At 38.4% G+C, this 27,380-nt stretch overlaps 2 protein-coding genes across 9 annotated transcripts in view; one reads left to right on the top strand and one right to left on the bottom strand.

The window, feature by feature from the left end:
* Nucleotides 1–27,380, top strand: part of ACOT12 (acyl-CoA thioesterase 12) — a 79,557-nt gene that overhangs the window by 33,372 nt on the left and 18,805 nt on the right. For 3 of the 7 annotated variants that reach the window (XR_004423496.1, XM_033110171.1, XM_033110170.1), the window contains exons 6-15: nt 659–815; nt 2,365–2,484; nt 3,352–3,502; nt 4,005–4,060; nt 4,316–4,379; nt 5,042–5,125; nt 10,232–10,365; nt 12,149–12,277; nt 13,614–13,740; nt 13,995–14,147. Coding sequence is in view for 6 of the 7 variants with exons in the window: in XM_033110171.1 (XP_032966062.1) it covers nt 659–815; nt 2,365–2,484; nt 3,352–3,502; nt 4,005–4,060; nt 4,316–4,379; nt 5,042–5,125; nt 10,232–10,365; nt 12,149–12,277; nt 13,614–13,740; nt 13,995–14,144 (1,172 nt within the window). In the remaining variant the exon portion in view is untranslated. Of the gene's footprint in view, nt 1–658; nt 816–2,364; nt 2,485–3,351; nt 3,503–4,004; nt 4,061–4,315; nt 4,380–5,041; nt 5,126–10,231; nt 10,366–12,148; nt 12,278–13,613; nt 13,741–13,994; nt 16,488–27,380 lie in introns of those variants that run through there. The other 4 variants (XM_033110174.1, XM_033110175.1, XM_033110172.1 and 1 more) reach the window with 2 other exon arrangements.
* ZCCHC9 (zinc finger CCHC-type containing 9) lies at nt 18,728–27,254 on the bottom strand. Of its 2 annotated transcripts, none has more exons than XM_033110177.1 (6): nt 27,149–27,254; nt 25,603–26,012; nt 22,911–23,061; nt 22,581–22,673; nt 20,583–20,651; nt 18,728–19,341 (listed from the first exon to the last, which is right to left on the bottom strand). In XM_033110177.1, the coding sequence occupies exons 2-6, from the start codon at nt 25,984–25,986 to the stop codon at nt 19,223–19,225; spliced, it is 816 nt and encodes a 271-aa protein (XP_032966068.1). In that variant the 5' UTR covers nt 25,987–26,012; nt 27,149–27,254; the 3' UTR covers nt 18,728–19,222. The 2 variants fall into 2 exon arrangements, 1 of the variants encoding a protein (XP_032966068.1); XR_004423497.1 differs by lacking the exon at nt 20,583–20,651 and adding an exon at nt 20,693–20,884 and having other exon boundaries at nt 19,209–19,341.

The raw sequence follows: 27,380 nt of genomic DNA, 5'->3' as shown, positions 1-27,380 counted from the left end.
TCTGTGGCGCTTTATAGCTCCAATTCCTTTCTGTTTAACAACTTTATTGACATACCATGAATGGTCCATATTTAAAGTGTAAAATTTCATGTTCTTTGTTGTTTTAAATTAATTTTCAATTACAGTTGACATAAAATATTACATTAGTTTTGGGTGTACAACATAGTGATTACATATTTATGTACCTTACAAAGTGATCACCCCAATACAGTTTGGTAAGTTTTGACACATGTTTTTACACCCATGAAACCATCACCATAATCAAGATAATGACAGATCCATTAATCCCCAAATCTCTTTCTGCCCCTTCCTGACGTGACCTGTCCCTCCTCCACCCCAAACAACTCAAGTTTAAATTGAATCATCTTTAAATCAAGGTTGTGGTGAACTTGTCAGCTAGGTTGGACTACAATCTCTAAAAGGCCCTTTCTGATCTGTTATCTTACCCAATTCACTGTCAATGTCCACCATGCAGATTAAGGTCACTCTGTAGAGTGAAACCTATTTATTTCCTCAAGAGTGTTAGGTCTTTGGGAATAATTTAGTTTTTCTAATTGAAAAAACCCTGTGAGTTGAGCATGCTGCTGGGAAAGAAAGGCTGTAGCCTCCAGTCGCATGGTTACCTGCACCATCATTAATGTTTACATCCACCTTTCAGATCCCGTTTGTGATGAAGAGGATGGAATGGTTTCCACGAGGGGCACCTCTGTTCAGAGTATCGAGCTCGTCCTCCCACCCCATGCGAACCATCACGGAAATACATTTGGTGGCCAGATTATGGCTTGGATGGAGACGGTGGCTACTATTTCTGCAAGGTTCTTGGTTTTGATCTTCCGCATGTGATGTTGGCACCAGTGGGGAGAGACTAGAAAGGGCCTAAGACCCAGTTATTAGGCAAATCAAGGAGACAAGGAGAAGACAATCTTGCCTTTATCAAAATGAGAAAACAAAATTATTTACCTGTTTACCTTAGGATTAATCTGCCCTTTTGTTTGAAGGTGCATGTTTAAATTCTTGGCTCAAAAATAAAAAATGAAGTGACAATTCTAATACTTTATTCTGAATTATGAATGTTGATCTCATGACACTGTAATTCCTTATAATGGTAGTAATGAGAAGGCAGATGCAGAAAAGAAATAGAGGACAGCCCTTTACACTTCAATGATCAAGTTACAAACTTGGTAACAGGCTGGTTTACAATTAGATCTGACCATGGAACGTGCTGGATAGAGTGGTTATGGCCAAAGGATAAAGTGGAAAAGAAGAGGAAAAGGAGGGAAGGGAACAAGTTGGAAGTATACTTTTAAATACTCCTTAGTTTCAAAAAATGTTATTTTATTCTTAGTAGAACCATGTAGATAATTGGGAAACTTTAAAGGACATGTGAACTCTGAAAATGCATTTGCACAAGATCTGCCCTTCTAACAATTTTTGTGACCACTGAAAATTAAGGTTTTATTTTCCCAAAATGAAAAGAATTTTATCATTAATATGTCTATAATTATGACTGTAGTTAGAAACCTGCAGTTATCCTTCCAATAAATTATGCACAAATATAAGAGAGCTTGTTTTTAAAATGAGATTGTCATTCTTAATGCAATAAAGCATTTGAACCTGTTCTGTGGTCAAGCTTACGATGTAACTAACTATGGCAGAGTCTGTTCATTTAGTGTTGACACAGTTCTTTAGAGTGATTGAATGACTACAGTGGGAATCTAAACTATAGAAAATTATGGAGGGAGCTTTCTGAGATATTCTTTATAGAAATTTCAACATTTCGCACACACGAGAATTGTAAAATGAGTACCTTGTAGCCTTTCGGGCTTTGTGCAGCAATCCAGGTAATTTTTCTTTGGGGAAGAAAAGTTAGTCTGTTGCTATGTGGGTGAATCAGTTAACTGTGACCTCAAGGAATTGGTGTGTGGAACCAGCTGGCAGTTGCCTTCACTGGCCCACACTCCATCGTGGGAGTCACACTTCCTGTGACCGTAATCATTAACTATCAGGATGAGTATATCCCTCTAGTACAAAAGGTATAGGTTTGTTTTCCGGAGGGATTTCCATGGGGCAAAAAAAAAAAAACATGAGCAAGACTATCACCCCAAGAACAGACGCCCCAGCATCTTGGTAAAGACCCCACAGCTTGGAAACATGGGATTTCCCAAAATATTTGCAGGTCGTGTGCAGAACCACTCTCAACACACACGATCCAGTTATTTATTTCACTAGAATTAAAAAGAGATGTTTATTTAGAAAGCACACTAAACACTGGTCTGGTGGGCCCGTTAAGCGACTCAGCAGTTCCTGAAAATATTGTGGAAAATGATCGATTTCTTCTTTCTTGCCTTCCCTTTGTGTCATCAGTCGCCTCTGTCGAGCTCATCCTCTTCTGAAGTCTGTGGACATGTTTAAGTTCCGGGGACCATCGACAGTTGGAGATCGTCTTGTCTTCAATGCCATTGTCAACAATACATTTCAGACCTGGTAAAGTGTGTCTAGCGCTCTTATACTGCTATACATGAATTCAAACTTGCACATAAATATATGTTTTTAATTTTTATTTCAATCTGGTGGTAAGTATAGGGACTATTTTAAAGTAACCAAGTTCCTTCTTTTTTTTTTTTTGAAACTTCAGTCTTCTAAATCCATAGACATACATTTTAAATCCCTATATTCTGCTTGAGTCCTCCTTACACTGAGTAAATTATGATAGGTTGATTTTTCTCTCTCATAATAAGGGTGATTGTATGTCTCAGTTGACTCAGGATGGTCCTGGTTTATAACTGTCATAATTATTAACTTTCCTTTCACTCTCAAGAGTCCCTTGATTTTATGGGCAACCAGTCCATAGTGGACCTGTCATTAACCACCACGGAGTCCAAAGCACTTTCCACTTATTGTTATTACTCTTGATACACAGTGAAAAGATTTAATTAAGTATTTTTTTTCTTTTAAAATCTATAAAAGAGTATTTCCTCTCTAATTGCAGTGGTTGATGCATTTTAATTACAGAAGTATTGTTTTTAGGGGAGAAAACTTGATTTGGGCACAATTTAAAGTCCCGGACCCCCTCATCACCGGAATATGTTCATGCGTGTATATAAAGTCCCAACTGGCCTTTTTCCTACTTGAAAGTGGGAAAATAAAGCAGAAATGCTCCCGGGAGCTGGTGCATCAGATCATCGACCTGGTAAACTGGATTTTAACAGTTGCGTAGATTTGCAGACAACAAAGAACACTCCCAGGACCCTCATTCTCTTCCTTGCTCGGAGGAGGTGTTGGTGGCGGTGGGCAGAGGAGGCCCAGCATGCTCTAGTTCTCTGCCCACGGCCCCGTGTCACCCTTTTGCAGTGTCGAAGTGGGAGTACGCGTGGAGGCCTTTGACTGCCAGGAGTGGGCTGAGGGCCGGGGCCGTCACATCAACAGTGCTTTTCTCATTTATAATGCTGTCAATCATAAGGAAGAACTGGTCACATTTCCTAGAGTCAAACCCATGTCAAAGGTCAGTTATGAGCACGTGAGTTTCAGTCATCAGACCCCCTTTTCTGAGGGAAGCTATGGGTACAGAGCTCTACCCAGAGTTTCTCCTGCCACCAGCAACAACCTCCAGGGCTATTCCCCTTTTCTGTGTCACGAAGTAAAATGGACTCTTTTTTTTTTTTTCCAAAATCACTCTAATCATTCGTTGAAATGATGGGGTCCCTGAAGACCTCACCCCTACTTGGCCATGTGCTGCTGTTGGAAGCAGAGCTTCTTCCATGCCCCATTTCTGACTCTTCTCCCACATTCCATCCAGTTCTCTGTGCTGTTCCACATTCATCGGAACTACGTCTTTCCCTCATCCTGCAGTTGCCTTATTGCCAACTCGCACCTGAGGAGAGTTCACACAGAGACATGTCCCAGTTGAAGAGTCAGCTTTTTCAACTGATTTGAGAGAGAGTCTTAGGATTGTAGACCTAAAATATTAAAAATGTATTGACTTTCCTTTTTTTTTTTTATTAAAGGATGATTTTAGACGGTATCATGGAGCTATTGCACGCAAGAGAATTCGCTTAGGCAGGTAAGGGACATAGACGTAGGATTTTATGGAATAGTATCTTATCTGGCAAATTACATAACAAAGCACCCCTCTATTCCCAGATAATGTAAAAAGAGAAGGTCTGATGTTTTCTGACTGTAGAGGCTATTGTGGGAAATTGTTCTTCCAGTAAAAGCAGCTTTAAAAAACTGATTTCACTTCAAGAAATTGTCATAGTTACTGTTGAGTGCTAAATGCAGGGAAGAAAACTGTTTAACATTTTAATTTTTTTTCCAGAAAATATGTTATTTCCCACAAAGAAGAGGTTCCACTTTGCATACGCTGGGATGGTAGTGACCAGGTGACAGTTTTATGCTTTGGAGCTCTTCATGTAAAAATCACATCATTACAAAAATGGAAATTCTCTTGTTTAACTGATTCAGGTTGTGCCTACACAGGTTAGATGAAAAGGTGAATTATATAGCAACCAGTCATCTCAGAGTAAAACAAAACCAAGCTATGAGTAACTGGTTACCAACCAGTTGCTTCACTGCCTTGTTTGAATTATATGTGCAGTTCCCAAGTTACAGACTCAGGACACAGTGCCATAAAATGCATTCAAGCAGCATGGGACATTGAGCTATGGTGTCTTACCATGATTTGTGCTGAATGACATGCCCACCAGCTTGCATTGTTATAAGACAACAACAAAGTATTAGTTGTTCATGTTTTTGACCATGAAAGGGAAATCCAAGCTTACTTTTATAAATCATACTGAAGGGTAATCTTGTCTTTGCTCACAATGGCAATTAAAACGATACTAATTTGCTGAGCTTGCAGACCTAATGTTACTTTGTCTAAATTCTGAATTAAGAGTTTGAGACAGAAATTATGTTACCTATAGCATAATTCTAAACTCAACATTATTACTTTGGCTCTAACAGTGCACATTGTCTAAGTAGAAAATATTGGATCACGTATCTGTGCGTTGAACTCACAGCTTTTAAAATATTTGCATTTTAGGCATCCCTGAGTGAGGACAATGTGGAAGCTTTCAAAAAGCTGGTGGCCAAAAGTGGTTGGGAGGTGACCAGTGCTGTGGAAAAGGTAGGAGGCATCCAGGTATATGCACAACTCCTTGTCCATCACAAATGAGAACTGTCGTGTGGTGGAGGTTCTGCTTGTACTGCTACTTTTAAAAAGGTTAAAAAAAAATCTTTTTGGAAAGCTATTTCTAAAAGTCCAGCATCTTTCCAGCCCTGTCTCTGCTACTCCATGCTGGCTGATTTGCGGTCCTTCAAATACATCCTGTACGTTCCTACCTCTGAACTTAGTTCTCAGATTCCACCTCTCCTCTCCTCTCCATCTGCCCAAATCCTACTTGGTCTTCAAAATCCAGGACAAATGCTTCTCCATGAAGCTACTCCTGTCACCTCTGACTGAAGGAACTGTTCCCTCTAGGAACTCCTTTTAGCAATTACTTCTTTACAATTAATTTGTTAATTAATTATGCACTATCTTGGAACATTTCTTCCACAGTTACATTGAATTGATGAAAGTCTTACAGAATAATTTAACTTTGCATACATGGTTTTTCCCCCTAACTAGATTATAAACTTCTTAAGAAAGAAGCCTTGTCTTGACTTTATATCGCTTTTAGCACCTTTTACAATGTTTTGCGTCATCAAATTTAAATAAACGTATCATTTGGATTTGAATTTTATCTAATGTCAGAGGTAAATTGGGAGACCCTTTGAAGCTGAGGGCTGTCCTAACTAGACTGTCAGCTCTCTGAGGACGGTTTTGCTCACCGCTATAGTCCCAGGATGTAGCAGTGACTGGCACTCAGGAGACGCTCAATAATGCTGGCTTGTTTTGTGCTCATGTCTCGGTGTGTACTGTTTTACGTCATCATGAAGCAGTAACCTCTAAAATAGGGTAGCCATTTGTTCTGGTCTTCCTGGCACGGTCCTGGTTTTCCCAGCATAGTTATTAACAGTGCCTCCGTGTTCCATTTTGGGTACTAAATTATATGGTTACTGACCCTGAAATCAAAGCAAACTCAGATACCACTTCATTGATTTTTTTTCACCTCTGATTTGGACCTCTTCTGTGTGATTTGTTCTGGGTTGTTGGATTTCATTATGTCTTTGTCCTCACTTCTGAACGCTTTCAGGGTCTTCCTTTACTCCCTTTGGATCCAGTCAGGTTTCTGACTATGCTTGGTTCAGTGACACAGAAATACAGTTTATTTCTTTCTCTTTATCCCTCATAAAAGATGCTACAAGACTTTGTTTTCTTTTACTAATTTGAAATATGCTTCTTGCATCATTACCGGCATCTGAGCATTCATGAGCAGCTTTGGAAAGGACAAACTTAAGTCTGGAATGAAGGAAGAGAGCATATTTAGTGAAGTTGTATAAAATATTAAAATTTCAGTTCTTTGGGGGTTTGAGGCCAGAAACAAACCTAAACAAATAAATGGCATATTTTCTAGTATCTAAGGAGAGCCATCAATAATTAATTTTCAATTTTTGTAGAGATACTAACAGATATTTTGTAGTTAAAGGAACATTTTTATGTTATCTCTGTTTAATTTGAACATTTTTGTGTTATCTCTGTTTAATTTGAAGCCCTCCATTCTTAGATTATATTTACGATAAAAATCTGATTTTTTTTCATTCTGAGTTATCTCCTCTTCTCTCCTACTTTTTAAAGCTTTCATATTTCAATTTTAAAATACAGCTCTCTTGTTTTTTGTGACCTTTTAATTGAATTATTCTTATAATACAATTGAATATTAATATTATTTATTTCAGGGTTTAAAATCTATACTCATTTTCAATATAAATTAGATGACAACAGTCTAACATCTCTGGTATTTGTAATTAAATTGGGTAGTACTCACTGTTTTAACCTTTATTTCATTTTCAGTGTATAATAATGGAATTAATAATAGTCATAATACGAGGAGCAAAAGGCGTATGCTCAATTATATGGACAAGTTACTTGTCCGTATAATTCATCTTAAAGGAGCTTATAGTCTGTTTTGAAAACATCACACATAGACATGAAACAGCTGAAGAATAATTTTAAGGTAATTTATAAACAAGTGAGAGAGTGTAGTGTTTTAAATTGTAAAGGCCAGCTCTCAGGCAATTCAAAGTAAGGGAAGACAGTTACTTAGAGAGAACTTTGGAGAGGGGGTGATTCTTTTCTCTCTGAAGATAATGTGAGAAATAGATTGCTGGAGACGTGGAAGAAACTTTCTAGGCAGTGAGTAGCTTGAGCCAAATCCCCATGGTGGAAATGAGCATGGGTAGGAGACTGACCTGACAGGAGTAGCTTTTTTATTTAGGAGTAGCTGAGGGTGTACTGGAAAAATTATGGTGAAAATCTAAATGGCAAGGACCACTTGAAAACCTTTACATAGGACAAAACCCAGTGCAGAGGGAGCTGTTCTCCTTTAAGCTGGGGAGGGGCTGGTGCCAGAGCTCTACCTGGCCAAGTCTCCTCCCTTAGCCCCTGGGGTAATCCCCCAGGCACCTCCAGGGAAAGTTAGCCACCCTGCTTCCAGGCCTCTGTAAAACCAGTTTATGCTCCTCACAATGTAGTCTCAATGACATACATATTTGTCAACAGATGTATACAATTCTAAAATTTTGAGTTTTTTTTTTTTAATTTATTGGGGTGACAATTGTTAGTAAAAGTACATAGATTTCAGGTGTACAGTTCTGTATCACATCATCTATAAATTGTTTCCTCTTGTGATATTTATATAAGACATCCAAACCCATTAAGCAGAATCTTATTAGTATGAAAACATATATATCATTAATAAAATATTAGCAAGCTCCAGCAGATTGTAAGCCTAAGTACTTTAAGCTTCATTTCCTAGAATAAAATTCTCCAGGTACCAAATGGTAAACTGTTTGAGTTAGTTACAAATGGAATTTAACCTGTATTCTTCCCAGCATGAAAGGAAATTCATTTTCTTGGAGAGCTGGTCTTGGAGAATTTTTTCACTAAGCAAAAGGTGGCTTTTCTAAAATGCTAGGGTTTAAAGAGAGCAAACACCAACCACTGCCTTTCCTTGTCTGCTTTGCGTCAGCGTCATTGATTCTGACAGCATAGCAATGAGAAGGACTTTCTGCAACCTTCATCCTCTGGGGGAAGGATCAGAATATCATTCTCTCGTCCAGTACTGGAGTGGGCACTCGATAAGTCAAGAGAGATCCATAAGGACAGAATTTAACGGTGGCTCCTCAGCCTGCTGTTTGCTTTGGCTCCAGAATAGGAAGCAGCAGCATGTGTCTGCAACCTGGGCAGCAGCTTCCCGGAAAAGTGCTGCGATAGTTTCCTAGAACTTCCATAACAGTACCTCACACTGAGGGGTTTAATCCACAGAAATGTATTGTCTCCTCGTTATGGAAGCTGGCGTTCTGAGTCGAAGGTGTTGGCACGCTTGAGTCCCTCTGGAGTGAGGAGAATCTGATCCCGGCCTCCCCCTGGCTTCTGGTGGTCTGCTGGCAGCCTGTGGCATTCCTTGGCCTGGATGTGTGTCACCTGATCTCTGCCTTCATCTTCATGTGGCGTTCTCCCAGTGTGTGTGTCTTTGTCCAAATGTCCCCTTTCCATAAGGATACTTGTCATATTGAATTATGGTCCCATCCTACTGCAGTATAACCTCATTTTAACTAATTACATCTGCAATGACCCTGTTTTTCAAATAAGATCACATTGTGAGGTACTAGGGGTGAGGACTTTAACACATGAATGGGGGGGGCACAATTCCACCCTTCACAAGTGCTCAGTTCAGTTTATGTCCCACTGCACCCTGGCTCCACCAGGGTAGACCGTGGCTGCCCCAAGGCCAGAATCTGACTGAGGCTGTGACACTCACCCTGGCCACCTGCCCTCACCTCCTCTGAGATTGCAGAGCCCCAGCAACCTGGCTCACAGCCAATTGCCCACCAAGCTGTAATAAGGTGACATCCCTCCGAATTTACATCAATGAACGTCTTTCTAATCCTGCTGTACAGGGGGCAATGGTGGGTGAGTCTTGGCCACCAACTAGAGCCCCCACTCATGGTCTTGTTTCTGTTTGTGAAATGCCCAGAACCCACATCGTGTCCTCCTTTGCAGGCTCTGTTTAAGGACAGGCGTGGCACTGAGGTCAGTTGGAGAGGTAAAATGGCATAGCAGATAGTCAGTCACTTCTTTCCTTTCTAAGCTGCTTCGGTTAGTTTCTCATTTCTTCATTCTCTTCTTGAAGATATTTATATTTAAACAAAGGCTTTTCTCCCTCACAGCCTGATTTTTCCATCTGTTTGATTCCTGCAGTGAAGTCTTAACCCTATGTTTGTCTGTCTTCTTGCAGCTTGTTGCCATGGGAATGATTACAATATGGCAAATTTCAACACTAACTTTCAAGCACCCGAAAGAGATGGAGAAAATGGGCAGGCTAGAAACATGCTTTCAGCTGAACATATATCTCTGATTATTGGCAAAAGCACAGTAGAAGGAGAGTTCAGAGGAGGAAGGTTACATCAGTGTTGAAGTATATATGTCCATGGCTCACGAAGACAGGCCTCCTTTTACCTCAGCACTAGAAAGAAACCCAGGCATCGGCCCTAATAAGATGTGCCCTTGTGACTCACAAATGAAAGAATGCTCTGTGCTGAAGAAACATGGTGTTTCAATGGCCCCACTGAGAGGCTGATGTGGTTCTAGAGGTGCTTGGCTTACTTCCTGGGGTCCCCTTGGCCTACGCGAAGACATACCTGACATCCCGGCTAGTGGCCGAGGCTGTGGCCTTGGCTCCAAGGTTTCATGGGGGAGATGAGGCACTGATTTGCCCCGCAGTCTGATGGTAGTTTCTGTTGTTCCTGAGTAGAGGCAGGGAAAACATCACAAAAAGATAAACAGAGAAAGGCATACATTCTTTATTTTCCATGAGAAAAGCTAATACGCAATAATTAAATAACCCACCCCCAATTCGCATATTGTTTGGAGGACTCAGGGGTACAGCATCCTGGTCAGAGCTCTAGACAGCCAAGTATTTGATGTGAAATTGCCATCATTTGGCTTCATTCTTATCTGGGTCCAAGATGCCTTAGTACCATCAACCTATGACTACATATATGTGTGTGGTTTTTAAAGTAGAAACATCCATTTGTCTTTTGTAATGTATTTTTTCTTGTTATCTTTTAGATAAAAATATATACTCTGGAAGAGCGTGATATTTTATCTGTTTGGGTTGAAAAACATGTGGAAAAACCAGCACACTTGGCTTATCATCTCTTGTCTGACTTTACCAAGCGACCTTTGTGGGACCCCCATTACGTGTAAGAATACATTTAAAATATTTTCTTAATCAATCTTGACATCATGGAAAAGATGACCGCCATATTGCGGTCCATCTCCATTGCCCAACACGTGACACATTGTTTTATTAAAGTGTTTTTTTTAAGCTTGCTGTGCACAGAAAACTGTATCAAATGCTATTGAGAGACACAGACCCCAAATTATTATAATCATTTATCATCTATATTGAGTTGACATGCTTTACCCATATCTATTGTAATCCTACCAATAACTCTTCAAATTTGATCTCATTTCCATTTAACAAGCAATAAAGTGACAGAATCCAAATTGGAACCCAGGCTCTGAATTCCGCACTCTTGTACTTGAATACACAACCTCATTGCTCGCGAGGAAGTGATTACCCAGTTGTTCTTCTCACTTCCCACTCTTGATATTTAATTGGTGGTTTCTCTCTCTCTGTCTCTCCCCCCCACCCCCCTCGCTCTCTGAAGCTGCACTCCCTGGTGAGAAGCTGAGAGGAATCTGTGTGAGTACTGAGGTGAAAGGCATTCCTTCCTGCTCTGCCTGTTAGATCAGGGCCCACTGCTGTCAGCCTCCATCTCTTATTCCTGTTACTTCCTGTCTCCTGCATCCCTAATTCAATCTTGTCCACTCTCCATCCTTCCCGGGAGTCCGGGGCTGTGCACCTGGTCAACTGCACTGACAGACTGACTGCACTCAGGCCACGCCCCCTCCTCCAAGGGCTCCCAGGCTACAGCCCGCAGGGCCTCAGGAAAGCCTTGCTGGAAGGGAAGGATTGGTGAGATGGGCTTCCTGATATATCAGGCATTACCGTTCACTTCCTAATCTTGATGAGGTAGAGGTTCATCTTTAAAATGGCTAACCCTCACTATGATTAATGCCATGTAATAGACAATTTAATGCCATTAAAGGGAAGCACCTCTGGGGTCATGTGTTCCATTTGCATAGATGCCAGAATGATACATCATGATTAATGCTATCATAATAAAACACTCCGAGAAGAAGAAACACTTCACAATTTTCTTGCATCGATATTTGTAGATACTCTCTGTAAGTACAAAGCTTTCAGCAAGAAACAATGCCTAAACTTTGGTGTTAATACTTTACAAATGTTTCTCCCACTATTTTCTATGTCACCTGAAATTCAAGTCAAATTTAACTTGAATGAAGGCAGGAATGAATGACTTCATTCTAATTCAAGTTAATTTTCTTATGCACCTACTAGTATGATTCAGGTCCTGTGCCAGGTGTTTTCATTTAATCCTCACAATAACCCTGTAGGTATTACTATCTACATTTTACTGATGAGAAAACAAAGTGACTTGCCTAACATAACATTGCTACGTCAGCGGCAATCTGGGATTCAAAGGCAAGTTGTTTGACTCCAAGCTTAGTGCTCTTTCCTATAGACCATATTCCTTTACCTCGGAGTCCTTCTTGGACTGTCCGTATAATTCACTAGTCTTTAAAATATTGCTTGATTCTAGAGAAAAATAATCTTGTAGAAAATAGCCAAATGCCCTTCTCTGAGTACTGAGTGCAGTGACCTTAGAATCAGATGGCCACCATTCTCTCCATCACATGCAGAATTATTCTTTCTGACCAAACGGTTTCCTAAGGACAGCCTTTGAGAAATGATGCTGGCTTCGGAAGGATGATTATGTGAGCGGAGGGTGAATGTGCACATCAGTAATGAAATTGTGCAAACAAACCAAAGAAGTGAATGCCTTATTCTATCAGGTAGAAAAGTACAACCTTTCTTTCACTGTTCTATTTACATAGGTCTTGTGAAGTCGTAGACTGCGTGAGTGAAGATGATCAAATATATTATATCACTTGTCCTAGAGCGAATGGTACGAAACCCAAAGACTTGGTAGTACTTGTATCAAGGAGAAGGCCTCCCAAAGACAGGTGAGTATATGAAATTCAAGTGTTAAGGCAATGTTTTATTGTGTAGAGTAGAAAGAAAAAGTTGATATGAACATAAGGAAGTCAACGTAAGCATTTCTGGTCTTGAATGATGTTCATCTGAACGTTTTCTAGATATAACTTTAGTTCTCCGTAAAACACAAAATGAAACAATCATCTATTACAAGCCAGCCATGTGCAAAGCACCATGAAAGATTTCTAAAGCAGTTCTCTTTCCTTTTGCTCTATGCCGATACAAAACTGATATTTAGCAAACCTTTGAAACATTCCACAACCAGTAAAAATGCCGTGAAAGCCAAATAGAATACCAGGAATTGGCTTAGAATTTACAAAGTGCTAGCAATCCAAAATGGCAGCTGCCAGCTAGGGCTGTCAATCAGTGTCTGTCCATGGCTTTTCCATGGGCATTGGACTTCTTGGAGCACAGTGTTTAGGTTCTAAGGAGAAGGGTCCCAAGAGCCACTGTTCAAAGAGACACGAAGTGGAAGCTGCCAGGACAGTAAAGGTCTACCCCTGGAACCAGCCATCATTTCTAATGTCAAAGCTGGGCTATAGAAATAATCCCACACACGTGTAAATATTAATGCACGTGGATGTTCAGTGTAGTATCAATTATGGCAAAAGATATTAGAAATAAACTAAAGCTCCATCTTATAAATTACGGAGTATTGTGCCAGCATTACAAAGAATGAAGTAACTAGAGAGGCATTGATACAGACACACCTCCAAAGACTTACTGTTAGGTGAAAATCAAATTATAGACCAATATTTGTAAGACGATTACATTTCTATAAAAATCTATAATGTTCCATTTACTTACATAAATGTTACATATTTATAAAAAGGTCTAGAGGGAGACACAACCAAAGGGTAAGTGTGATCATCTCTAGGCTGGGAGTGCACTGTGACCAGGGTAGACTGAAGTAAAACTTCTATATTTTAGTTTGTGGGGTAGCCTATTATTTGAGGGCTTTGAAACAACGGTTATTATTTTTTCATTAGAAAGGGAAAAGAGACTGAAATTACAACCCATTAGGAAACAATAAAACCGGTTAGGAGGTTGATGCCAGCTTTGTGGAGTTCTGCAAAGAATGTATCATTCTTGGGCAGAAAACACCTGGGGCTTTTATTACTATTTCCTATGCTTGAGTGTAGCCATAGAGAATGTTTTCTAATGCAGACCACTGATCTAGAAGATGTGGGTCTCTCCATAATTTCACTTCTACCTATATAAATTCTATTAACTATAGAAATTTATTTTCTAACAACTAGTCTTCATTTTTCATGAGAACTTAGAAAATGTCCTTTTATCTTTCAGTGACACTTACATGGTCGCAGTGAAGTCGGTTATTCTGCCATCAGTCCCACCTTCTCCCCAGTACATCAGGAGTGAAATCATATGTGCCGGATTTCTCATCCATGCTACTGACAGCAGTTCGTGCACTGTGAGTTTGATGGGACATTTGCAAATTAATTTGCTCCTACAGATAGGAGAAATCTCTTCCTAACAATTTCCTAATAATTGTAATTCTGCAATGTGTGTCCACACCAGGAGAATAAGGGCATCCTTTCAGATTCATTCCAGGTCCCCAGAAGAGTAGGGTTCTAGCCTGCCCTATCCCAACAAGATTCATTTCTCTGCTTGAAAAAGCTCCAAGTCAATAAGAAATTAAAATAATGTATTTTCTTTTTGAAACAGGTATCTTATTTTAATCAGATTTCTGCTAGCATCTTGCCTTACTTTGCTGGAAATCTTGGTGGCTGGTCAAAATCCATTGAAGAGACAGCAGCCTCCTGTATACAATTCATAGAGAATGCTACTGATGATGGGTTGATAAGCATATTTTAAATGGTAAACTTTCAATTATCTGTAATTTGATTATCCACTTTTAATTCCACGCACCCTTAGCCCTGACACTTGGCAAGCTTTTGGGCCACAAAAGAATTTACTGTTGGCCTAAGCAAAATACAGTTAGGAAGAGGTTAAAAAACAAAGTACATCTCAGGTCAAACACCATTGATTTGGATTAGCATTAAAGGAGCTTTAAAACTGTTTTAGGTCATCTGTGGCTCTGCTCCCTTCCAGGAGCACAGGCAAAATAAAACTGCCCATATGCAATATTGTGTGTTCTATAAAATGGTAGAAATTTGGTTAAAATGATCACGAACATTTTTAGGCTACAGAGGTGAAGCATGCTCTGTTTGAAATTTTATAAAATTTTATAAATCAAAAATGATAAGTTGGCTAATTGATTGATAGTGTGGGATTGTTCCTTGTACAGCAGGTATCTGTACGTCAGAAGCATCTGACAAGATGTATTACATGTTTTAGAGCTTTAAATTAGGAAGACATTAAAACCTAATAGAATCCAATCAATTTTAGTAATAGGAACTACTTTACTAGTGTCATTTAACATATATTCAAGGTGGATGACCAATTTAGTATCTATTGCTACATACACACGAAAAGTACCTGCAAAATGTGATATTGCAGAGAAAGAATATTAACTGAGCTCTTCTTTCATAACCATTACATCAGCACTTTATTCCCTAGACTTTGACATTCATTATTCTGCTCTGTGATTTGTCTTAACTCATAGGGCAAACCAGTGTATGTCAAGTTAGCTCCTCTGCAGGGTAACTTTTAAAAGTTGAAGGACTTCTCCATTAGTTTAGAACACTTAAGAGTAGATACATCCTGTTGTTAGTCAAATCTCTACCTCTGCTCAGCAAATCTTACAGCTCTCTGTTAAAAACGCAATCGGTTCCTAAGCCCTTCTAATCAACTCCACCACTACCACCCTAATACAAAACACCGTCTTCTCTCATCTGGATCATAACCTTTCCATTTGTTATTGCTTCTCCCTTCACTCTGCTCTCAACCCAGCAGTCAGATGATAGATTTCTTTTCAAAACCCATGAACAATTTTACGTATCACAGAGTAAAAGCTAACACCTTGTAATGGTTTATAAGGCTCCATGTGGTATATTAGATTATTTTTCTGAAATACTCACTCCGTCACCACTATCCCCAACCCCATGAATCGAGTGCACTATTCTACTTACTGCCTCTGAGCTTGACCATGTAACTCATCAATAAACTGTTAGCAGACATGATGCAACCAAAGGCTTGAAGTGTTTTGCAAATGGACTTGCCCTCTTACATCTCTGCCACTGTCATGAGAAAAAACATGTCAGGGCTAGCCTGCTGGTCCCAGGAAAAGGAGAGACATGTGGAACACAGCTGCTTCATCTGAGCCTAGTTTAGATCAGCCAACCCCACACCAAACCTCATGCAGAGGTGAGCAAGCCCAGCTGAGATTAGCAGAGCTGTCCAGGTAAGCTCAGCCTAGCTCTGACCACAGGTATGTGCTAAGTAAATGCTTATTGTATTCTGAGATTTTGTGGTTGGTATGCAGCAGAAACTAACTGGTAGAACCTGTAAACTATGACACATTAACTATCTGATCTTCCACTAGTTTATCCCTCACTTTTTTCCAGTCATATCAGCCAGCATATGTCAAGTTAGCTTATATCTTTGCCTTTTTCAACTACCCAGGCATGCTCCTTTCTCAGTGAAATTGCATTTATCTATTACCTCAAGTCAAGATACCCAAGATTTACCCCCTATATCCCTCCCTGGATACCTATAAAATGGAGTATTATGGATGAACCTTGAAAACGTTAAGTAAAGGAAGCTAGTTACAAAAGACTACATCTTTCTGCCCCTCAAAGATGGCAAAGATGGCCTGTTCCCTTTCTAGGAGCTTTGACTAACCATTCCCTCACCCTAAATGCTCTTCCCCACTATCTTCTCAACTGGTTCCTTCTTGTCATTCAGATTTCAGCAGAAAAATCTCCCCAGGCCTTCCCTTGATTATCCAATCTAAAGTAGAATACATAGTCACTTGCATCATCTCTGTTAATTGCCTTTACATTTGTTCATTTAGTTCATTCATTCACTCCACAAAAGTGACTGCTTCTTAGGTGCTGAGTACTTCTTGGATATAGTAATGAGCGAGGGTCAAAATAACTGCCCTCATGTAACCTATCATCTGGTCGAAAGGGACAAATAGTGTTAGGTAGGGATATAAACTATGAAGAAAATTTAGAGTTAAGAGAATGACTAGGTACTGGGATGAGGAAGGATCTGTTTCCTATAAGGTTAGTTAGACAAAGACTATCGAGCAGACTACTGTTTCCCCGAAAAAGAGACCGGGTCTTACACCGTATTTCTCCAAAAATAAAACCGGGTCTTATATTAATTTTTGCTCCAAGACACATTAGGGAGTATTTTCAGAGAATGTCTTATTTTTTCATGTACAACAATCTATTTATTCAAATAGGCATGTCATCTTCTGGAACATCGTCATAACGTACTAAATCTTAACTGGGGCTTATTTTCAGGGTAGACTTTATTTTTGGGGAAACACAGTATAAAGCGAGGCCTAAAGGAAATAAGGGAGGTTTAACCATGGAGTTGGGAGGGGGAATGTCAAGAAAAGAGCAACTTAAGATTCAAGCCTAGGGGCTTGAAATGTAATTGTAGCGGGGAGAGGGGAATGAGGACAAGAGAAAATTAGTCTTTTGGTTTTTTTCCAGGGGGAAGTGGTGAGAGTGTTTAAAGCCATGTTGAGTTTGAAGTGTAACATCCAAGTAGGAATGTCTAACAGGCAGGTGAGAAGATGGGACTGAAACTAGGGATATTAGGGCTAGATATAAATTTAGGAGTCAGCCATAAAAAAGTGAAAGATAAGCTTGTGAGAAGAGATGACATTTTCAAAGGACTGAAGGAAGAAAAGAGTGCTAACAACTACCGTTATTTTCCCCGAAAATGAAGCCGGACAATCAGCTCTAATGCGTCTTTTGGAGCAAAAATTAACATAAGACCCGGTATTATATTATTTATATATTACATTATATTTATTATGAGACCCAGTCATATATTACAGTAAAATAAGACTGGGTCTCATATTAATTTTTGCTCCAAAAGATGCATTTTAGCTGATTGTCTGGCTAGGTCATATTTTCGGGGAAACACAGTAAGTCTTGAGATTCAACAAAATATTTTTTAAATGTAATAAAATATCCCTTCCTGGTAATATTTTTTGGATACATATTCTGATATTTCTGATATATATTTTATTGTCCATTCTTCAGCCCCATGAGAATGCATGTGGCTTTGCTTGCTTTATTTACTGCCACAATTCTTTGTGCCTAAGAAGAGTAGCAGGAACATAGTAGGTGCTTGGGAAATAGATAATGAATAAATTAATTAAAAGTTTGCTTTTCCCTAAAGGCATTTTTAGCTAAGAAAAGAAACAATATCAGTAATTCCTTTTAAGAAACAGAATCTTTGTTTCTGTCAAATTCTGTCAGAATTTCTGTCTCCAGTGAATTCCTTTGACAGAATATCCATACACTTTCTTAATGTTATATTTGGTACCTGAAATTTATTTCTAATGATTTCACTAATTTATAGATCGTTAAAATGTAAACAAAGTAACCCAAGGAAGACACAATGAACACTAACATCTCTGCTTTGGAGACTATATAAAAAATATTAGACTTAACTTGCACCTGACAGGTTTTCAATTCTGCAGAACCTTTTGTTCCTGATAGGACAAGTGAAATAAATCTGGGGGTGTTTGAACTAAATGACTAAGGCAGCACTGCTGTCCTTTTCCAGCTGCATGACTTGTACAATTCCTGGTCAAGCACACCCATTTCCTGAAGCTCTGGGAGGCTGAGCCATATTGTCATGTTTTCCTCTCTTACTGAAAATAACAGAACAGCTTCTATTAAGACTGGAACTGTTGAGTTGTGCAGACATTAACACAGAGAAAAATGTTCCTTTTCTTATTTGGTAAATATTTTGCTTTTGAAGCATCAGTAACTAATCACCGCTGTTTCCTTTAGTTACAAATGTATCCAATCAGGTAACATTCCAAAAACACAATCCACCAATTACTCCATTATACAGTATAATGGAAGCTTTAAGCCTTGTGAAATGTATGTATTAAGTATGCATGTATTCATCAAATCAAAGAAGCTAACGGGTCTCTGATTAGTGTTCTAACTCTATTATGGTGATACTTGCCTCTCACTTTGATTCATCTAAGACCTGTGAACAAAATGCTGTTATGTTTGATATACAATCTGTTATGTACCACCTTTCTGGTTAAATACCTCAAACTGAATGTTGGCTAGATTTCTTTCTTGAAAATCAAGGGCAAAGAAAGAACTGCTGTTACGTAGAGGTACTCTTCAATTTTAACCTCAACAATACATAGTTCTTTATGTCAAACTAAAACACAACTAACCAAATTAACCTCATTTAGGATTCATAAAAGATCATGATTCCAAAGGGATTGTTACATGGGCATTAATGGACAATGGCTAGTTCAATCCAGAATTAGGTATTCAGAAAAATAATAGTAAATGAGTTTTTATTAAATATTTTAAAAATACAGCATTTTGTGGCAACTTATAAATTTCTACTATAATAATAAGTTGATATTTTGAATGTAGAAAACAATATAGTCAAAAATTCATTTCCAAATGCAAAGCAGTAACCCTTTGTTTAAGGGTGGTTCAGATTGATGCATAATTTTGATTTTAAGAAAAAGATGTTTGCTACAATTAGGTATGTAACCACTTAGTTAATCTAAGTTTTATCTGTTAAAAACATATTCTTTTAAAGAATCCAATTTAAACATCTTATGCCTTTCTTCAGTGATTTTTCTCCAAGCAGTGGGAGAAGTACTGCTTGATGGACAGAAGTCAGGAAACTGCTGACACCAGATCATACTGATATCTACAATATAGGCTTCTCCAGGGGAGCCCAGCTCCAACTTGTGAAGAAGGCCCAGTTCAGAATGTAACATGTAACAGTGAGGTGGGAACTTACAATAGCACTAATAATTATCAAAAATTAACAACTTTAGGTATCTTTGTTTTGGGTTTCTGTGGTTTAGGCATATCCAAAATTTCTTCGTAGTCTGCACTCATTCCCTTTGCCCAGCGACCAACTGTCACCATTCGATCTATAAAGGAACAGAAAAGTCAGACTGTAAGAAAAACAGGAATCACATACATCACCTAGACTGGTATTGGTTTAGCAAAGGAACTAGTTTTGACATGAATAATCTCAAGGAAGGAATACTCCATCACTAAAGGAAAGTGAGCAATTCTGTAATTGATTATAACCCTTGATTTCACAGAGTACCACAGGCAATTTCTCATCCCAATTAGGGAAATGCAGCAACTACTTTCCATGTACAAATTGATGAGAAAGCACTTTCATTCTTTCCCAGAGTTCATTATTATAGTCAGTGAATTCCAAGAGTCTGTAAACAGCAAGACTTTGAAGCATCAGTTTTAAATGCACAAGATTCCACCTGTGAAATTATACAACATCTGCTTGTCAGTCCTGTCATTTGGGAAGTGGCACTCCTCCCAGGAGGGAGAATTCAAATTCCACTTCATCATTTCAGTCTTACTGACTACGATGTAATAAAGACAAGAATTCTTGGTTTTCAAGTTGAAATGTTAGGGTTAGGAAGTAAGAATGGGCAGACTTATTTGTGTCATACTGTGATTATTTGAAATGAAAAGACATGTGCTTTTTCCCTAGGTAGCACTCCTAGGGTACCCTACTGCCTTATTTTCTTTCACACAGGATTATCATCATTCTAATCTAGTACAGTAACGTAATGATGGTCTCCACCTCCACCCCAGATCTGCCATAATAGGAATAGTAGAGATTTATGAAGTTTTTGATGACCAAGTTAGAATTTCATTAGGAAGAAAATATAACTGGCCAGATGCTGTGTGGATAACACAATTTTAATATTTTTGGCAGTTTTTGCAACCAACTCTTAATCCTTCAGGCCCACAAAAACAAAGCGTATACAATGATACTTAATTATAAGAATATTGAAAGTTATTTTCATATTTCTTTTCTCTTACGGAATCTATACTTTAAATAACAAAATTGGCTCTATTATTAAATTAGTTAGCAAACATAAAAGTTTATGAATAAGATGCTTTATGAAACCCTCTAGTGCTGACTGGTCGGTCACCTTTTTTTCCACCTGAGAACAGCGGCTAATGCTCAGTTGGTGTTATGTCTACCGACAGAGAAATGATTAAGTCATCACTGCAGCAGGAAGCCAGGTTGCCTTAAAATCAGTAGTCCCTCAATGAGTTATTAATAACGAAATGCAGCAAAACCACAGAGGAATACTAATCTCACCCCTTCTAAATGGGAGCCCAGAGATCTCACCTGAATTCTGACTCTGAGGGCAATCTTTCTTAAAATGATCCACAGAGCCACAAAGTCTGCAGCAACCACCTACAAAAAAACAAAGGGCATTGAAAACCTCCCATACTTACCGTACGTAGGGCTTTTAATGTCTCCAAGCACTTGCATATCTTATTTGGTCCTTACAACCTTGTCAGTTGTAAAGGTAGCTGGAGCCAGGAACATAGGTAGGCGCCACCATTCCTACTAAAAAGGTCCGTTCTCCATTCCTCTTGACCTCACAGAGCACTCAACTGTGCTACCCACCATTTCTTGCATCTGGCCTTCAGGGAGATGTGGGAAAGAGAAGGGAGATATGATGGAAGGCATTTGTCCTCTGGAGTGTCCAAGAGCCACTGCACAGAAGCCGGATCTTCACCATGGTTAGATGGGCAAGGGTATGTGAACTCTTGAACCTGGGCACAAAATTGTGTGCTGATGCATTTGTTGCGGAAGATGTCCATACTTTTTATTAGATTCTCAAATGATTAATGACCCCCCAACAGGTTAGAAACAACTACTCTGGTGTATAGGTCAGATGGAGGGGAGCAATTATGAAAGGAATGAAAATTAACTTTTGTTTTAGTGCCTTCTATCTGCCAGCCAACGTAAACCTAATTAAAATGCCCATCTGCCTACTTTAAGCAACACTGCAGGACTGAGAATTTACAACACATGTAGTTTCTAAAATGAGCCTTTTGCATAATGGTCAAACATTATCATGATCATGCGCATAATGTTAAGTGACTTACTCAGAAAAATGACCCTATAGGACATAAACCTGGGTGAACTCTCACTTTTATTTGATCTACTCCCCTTGTTGTGCTTTTTTTTTTCCCTATATCTAGTCATTTTGGTTGATCATCCCAAAGCCATCTTTGCTCATTAGTCATGTTATATATATGACCTGTTTAAGTTCAAAACTGAAAGGCATTTTTGAGCATTTTACAGGCCCAGGCCTTTTTGCTGTTTGTAGAGCCATAGTGAAATAATATATTTTAATTCTCATAACTCTTCAAGGTACATGTCATAGTGCATCAAATCTAAGACACTATAAGATGTATCATTCTTTGACTATACTTCTCAGAAAAAAACGAAAATTACCAGCCAATTATGTGTGACACACTAATGGTAAAATACATCCTGAGTTTGGAGATATTAAAATGTGAAAAAATGTGCATCTCAGAATCAATGAAATACGTTCAGTTCTTTAATCGCTGTTTTATAGGTGAAAAAAACTGAGATGAGAGAAGTTAACCTGCAAAGTCCCACAGCTAGTAAGAGGCGGTGCTGGGGCTATAACTGGTCTGATTAACTCCCAAAGCTATGCCTTTTCACTGGACTTCTCCAGTGGAAACCAGGGCATCTCACAAGAGGTGTCTAGAACCTGACGGTAAAAGCCATCACATTAACAAATGACTCACATTAACATGACAATCGCCTTAAAGCTTTAGACATCACAGACTTTACTGTGGGGACCTTAAGACATTAGCTGAACTAAAGATAAGAAAGTTACATGATCTCATGCCAAACAATTACGAAAAACATTCAGAAACAAAATTACTACAAATATGAATAGTATATACCAGCCCTTCTACACAAAATGGCATGCTAGGTTGAGATTAAATTTATAACACTACTTTTTAAATCTTACATTTAAAATCTTATATTAGTTTGAGATACAATCCCTTTGCTTCTGTTATGTTTAAAAGTAAGTATTGATAACGTATTCTCATAAATGATGCTGGAGTAAGCACAAAGAGTTCGAAATATACAGCTTAGTTTTTTCTGATTTATTAATATATCAAGTCATATTATACAAAAGTCCAGTACATAGAATAGCACTAGATAAAAATAATGAAATTCTCAAGGTTTTGCTATTTATTCAAAAACTTATTCAAGAACTGATAGAGGATAAATTAAATCACAACTCTGCATGATGATTCACCATTTCTGACATATAAGGGTAACAGGACTCACCATCAGCATAGAGTCCTTTGGGATTATCAGGACAAGATCTGGACAGGTGCCCCATTTCTCCACAAACAAAACATTTTGCAAAAGGAAATTCACCTGTAAGATTCAAACAGTTCCCGTTATGTTGGTTATGTATATTATGTTATATAATTCAGATTATTTTAAAATACTCTGAGAAGACATAATTGTTTTTACTAATTTAAAATTTAACCTCATATGATTTCAAAAAGTGGCACACTCATAAAAAAACCTGTCAACAAAAAATCCCAGTTGGCTACTTATTGGCCACTTTCCCCATTAACTAAATGAAAAACTGATAGGAAAATAACATACCAAGAGCTGGGTCTACTTTAGCCTTGCACTTGGTTATTTCGTGCTCTGTGGATCCACACCGATAACATATTCCAGTGCCCATATCTTGATTCTCAAGGGCAGCCGGGCAATCTGCAATCCCATGGCCGGGTTTTCTACAATGGAAACATACCTAGGAAAACAAAATGTGAGTTTCCACACTGCAAAACTACACTGGCTTTATCAATTCTTATTATCAAAAATATCTTTGAAACATTTCCCATTTTAAGGTAATCTAGCTCTTTTTTTGAAATCTCAGTATTTTATCTGTAGAAAAGTGTTTCACACAATCCTAAACACTAAGAAATGTCATATCCATCAGGGTCTCAGAGTTTTTGAAAATCCTTAATCCATCGATCTCAGACAGTTACAAATGCCTTTGTAGGAGATAAATAACCAAATATGAACTATACATTTCATTAATTGGGATGTCAGCACTAGAAAAACTGAGCTTTTTGGAGTAGACAATGGCCATAAAAATTATCACTCAAAATTAATACTCACACTTTTAAAGATCATATAATTGAATAAATCTGGGTCAAATTATTCCATTTAAATTATGATTCAAATCATAAAATATATTTCATACCAAAAAGTGTACCTCAGTTTTCATCTTTAATACATACGTGTATTCTTTAATATTCAAAAATATACATTTCAGTTTTAGAAGCATATACAATTTATTTTAAAGGAATAATTCTAAGATGAATTATTTGGCTCCAAAAAACACTGAACAATGGATTGGTTGCTTTACATACTATCAAGCAATTTGGAGCATATTTTTTGCTGCTGTAAATGAGAACATCAGAAATAATCAAAGATAGTAGATATTTAAATTAGAAAAATGTATATACAGTTCTTGGATAACAAATAGTTCATCATTATTTTTTTCCAAAATAAGGTTTTTTAAAAAGCAAATTCAACAGGCAAAATAAAACATAACATTTTGCAACTATGTTTTTACTTTCTTTTTTTCCTGTTTAATAACACTGGGAAAGAATGAATTCCTTTATTCTTCAATAACTTTTACATTTAGAATGAACTGGTCCAAAGAAAATGCATTTATTCTACAACTAGAGGATCACCAACATGGGAAGTCTCGGATTCTTGGTGAAGTCAAGATGGTCTGTAATAACCTGACAGTTCACAGATTAGGTTTTTACCTCAACTTCACCAAATACCTCCTTCTGGAATGATCCTTAAATTTAATGTAGATGGGAATGTAGACAGCGGACTGATAAATTTCTATATCTTAATTTCTTAGTAATTGAGAACTGATACTTAGTATGAGGTATTAAAATAAGTACAAAAAAATGAGTTAAAGGTAGGTCACAAGCCATACTATTTAAAGTATATGCTTTAATGTAAAGCATTCCTTATTTTTTTAAAAAACAATGTCTTTCCCCCTTAATTATAAACATAAAAGTTCTCTTAAAAGTTTTCTTTCTTTCACAATATTAACTTTTTAAAATAATATGCAAGTCATCATACTGCTTATGTCAATGAAATTATCTTTCAGTTAAATTAACTTGATTTAAAAATATTTTAAAATTGTGTATTTTAAACAAAACTATCCTGATCCAAATAGAAATTATTACCTTTTTTATTCCAATTTATCCATAAGGAATGTTTCATCAATATTATCTCTAAATAATTATCTTTACATATAACACTGCATAGAACTAATCCTGCAAATAGAAGCTACATTTATGGCAGCTATAAAATTTCAAGCCTGCATTGGCACAAACAGTGCTGTACATTTAGTAATTCTAATAAAAAATGAAAAGTGTAAAATGGTAACAAATTGTGATTCTTATGTAGTATCCTGCTAGACTTGGGAAATTCACTTAGAGAAGGGAAAAATATTATACTAAGCATTTCCTGTGCTTTGAAATCTAGAGCTAGGCACCACAGAAATAAACCTGCAGCCCCCATGGTTCTGCAGCGTGTAATAATATGGGGAGGGGAGCAATAACTAGAGTCTCAAGGAGTTTAACTTCTATTACTCTGCTCTGCTACTAACTAGTGTGATTCTTATTAGATCTCCTTCCTGTGTCTGAGTTTTTCATGGATAAGCAAAAGAACATCCTTTCCGATGAATGGGAACCACACATATGTAACCTGTTGTACTTAACCTTCCTCCTTATTTTGATTTTTTAAAATGGCTGTTTGAAAAAGGGCTATTAAAAGGCAGACGTGAGAACAAGGTTTTGAAGCCAGACTCTGGACTTGAAAAAAAAATTGCTTTTCGGCTGGACTGCAGTAAGCAGACCATTTAGGTTCGTTCACATTTATTTAATAAAACATATATAGTGTCAGCTACTAGTTTAAGTAATCAAATATTAACACCTTTACCTGGATTTGAATTTCACCTCTGCTCCTAGCTACGTGGTTTTCAGCGAGATACTTAACCTGTCTGCCTATCAGTGTTTTCTACCCATAATACAGGAATAATGCCACCATGTTTATAGTGTTGTTGTGATAACTGATTAGTACATTAAATGCCTAGCATATAGGAGGTGCTAAAAAAAGTCCTAATGTTATTACTAGCCCTCAAAAAGATGCTTTATAAATTAAGTACGGAACAGTAATCAGACTGCTAAAATATATAGATATACAAGTGTATGATTAATAGTTTCTAGCCATATAAAGTAATATTTTGTTAGAATCTTACCATTGCATTTTTCTTTGCTGCTTGTCTTTTTAATCGTCTTCCTTCCCTACGACTATCTTTCTTTAAAGCAACTGCAATTTCTTCCCTTACTTCCTGACTGTCTGTTGCTATTATCTCCCCATTGTGAACCATCTGTGAGTTTTGTCGTAGGTATTCCATGAATCCATTCACATCTTCATTTAAGTACTCCTTTTTCTTTTTGTTCTTTTTGTGTTTTGCTTGGGGTGCATCATTTTTAAGGGACAGCCTATTGGCTTCAAGTCGTTTATTCTTTGGTAGGTTTTGGCTTTTTCCCTCGAAGGACCCTTTCTTCATATCCTCCCATGATGTTGCAGGCAAGGGTCTTTTGTTATGTGTGGTAGTAACTCGTGCCCACCTGGTCATGGTTTCATCAGAGATACCATATCAATCTTTAAGACAAACATGGCAGTTAGTAATCTTTTAAAAGAAAAAAAAAGATACATGTTGTATCACTATATCACATACGCCCCTATGTTAAAGTTTTAATTGTTAAAACATTTTTATTTCATTTATATAACCTATATGTTTAATTCTAAAACATGTTGCATAGGTATGACTGTAGGTAAATCTAGCCCTTACCAGAGAAGCTACCACTCCACACCAATAAAAAACAAAGCATGCACACATATTTGCTTAAAACTGGAAAATAATTAAGAAACCAATTATTTCACAAAATTTAAATCACATAGTAATACAGTGAATGAAGTTATCCTTCCCAAACTCGGTGGTTTTCCTAGCTGTTGATTTTTCTATCTCTAAGTCCCAGACCTACTTTCTCCCAATCTTCTTGCTTAGTCTGTCCTTTCAACGCAAACAATTTGCATGCGTACCAAACTGTATACAGAAATCCTGTCCTTTGACGGTGAAGTTTGTCATTACAACTCTTTCTGGCAGACTAATAAGTAAAACATATAAAAGTGTTTACAGTCATGTGATGATACTCGGCTTTACTCTCTTACTAATCAGAGGATAAGCTACTTTCCAGCCCAAGTGATTTCAAATCATCTTCAATCAAGCCGCATCCCTTGCAAAGCAGGATCCCGTACACCAACCAGTGTTAAAACCTCAGATCGGAAACATCCCTTCCACAGAAGCTGAGGGGCAGAGCCAATGAATAGGTGTGAGACGGTGCACACCACTTTACACCACACGCGCACACTTATCACTACAGATCGTGCGACTGTCCCAGTGGGGACTGGAGCTGTTGAAGAGGAAGTGAATTATCCCTCCCCTGAGCACGTGGGAAGTGGGAAGCTCTGGATATCAAGCCGGGACCCGCCACGTCCACTCGCACCGCGGGCCCAAGTGGGACTGAACGCGCCGGCCCGAGTACCCAGCGCCGTAAGGCTGAGGCCGGTCCCTGCGCCGGCGTCCCCGGCCGGCCGCGTAGCCCGGCACTTCAGCCCCACCTGGCGCTGGTGGCTCTTGGGGACCTAGCAGCCAGTTCCTTTACCCTCCCGCCAGGTTCCAGGAAACAAAGGAGGGCAGTCTACTGCATCTGGGGTCCCCGGGGCCCCATCCTTACCACGCATGAATCCTCCAGAGCAGCCGAGTTAACGTGCCAGAGAAGCCCGTCCCCCCTGCGGCGGCGCTGGCTCTCGGGACCGGAAACACGTCGTCCTTAAGGGCGCGTCATTTCCGGCGGTCCAAACCAGGACAGGCGCGAAGTGCCGCTGCCTGCTGTCAGGGACTCTTCTTGGGTGGGTAAATGTAGCTGAGTAAATGTTTGTAGAGCGTCTAGGGTGAAGGGCACTGCT

Source organism: Rhinolophus ferrumequinum, chromosome 7 (assembly GCF_004115265.2).
Source record: "Rhinolophus ferrumequinum isolate MPI-CBG mRhiFer1 chromosome 7, mRhiFer1_v1.p, whole genome shotgun sequence".
Lineage (NCBI taxonomy): Eukaryota > Metazoa > Chordata > Mammalia > Chiroptera > Rhinolophidae > Rhinolophus > Rhinolophus ferrumequinum.
Note: the sequence above shows the minus strand (reverse complement) of the source record. Positions and strands in the feature narration are given on the sequence as shown.

Excerpts from the sequence above, each read along its gene's own strand:
- ZCCHC9 (XM_033110177.1), bottom strand. The coding sequence starts at position 25,986 with ATGACCAGGTGGGCACGAGTTACTACCACACATAACAAAAGACCCTTG. Across the intron at positions 22,674-22,910 it reads TAAAGTAGACCCAGCTCTTG|GTGAATTTCCTTTTGCAAAA; the intron begins GTATGTTATTTT and ends TGAATCTTACAG. Across the intron at positions 19,342-20,582 it reads CCCTCAGAGTCAGAATTCAG|ATCGAATGGTGACAGTTGGT; the intron begins GTGAGATCTCTG and ends GTTCCTTTATAG.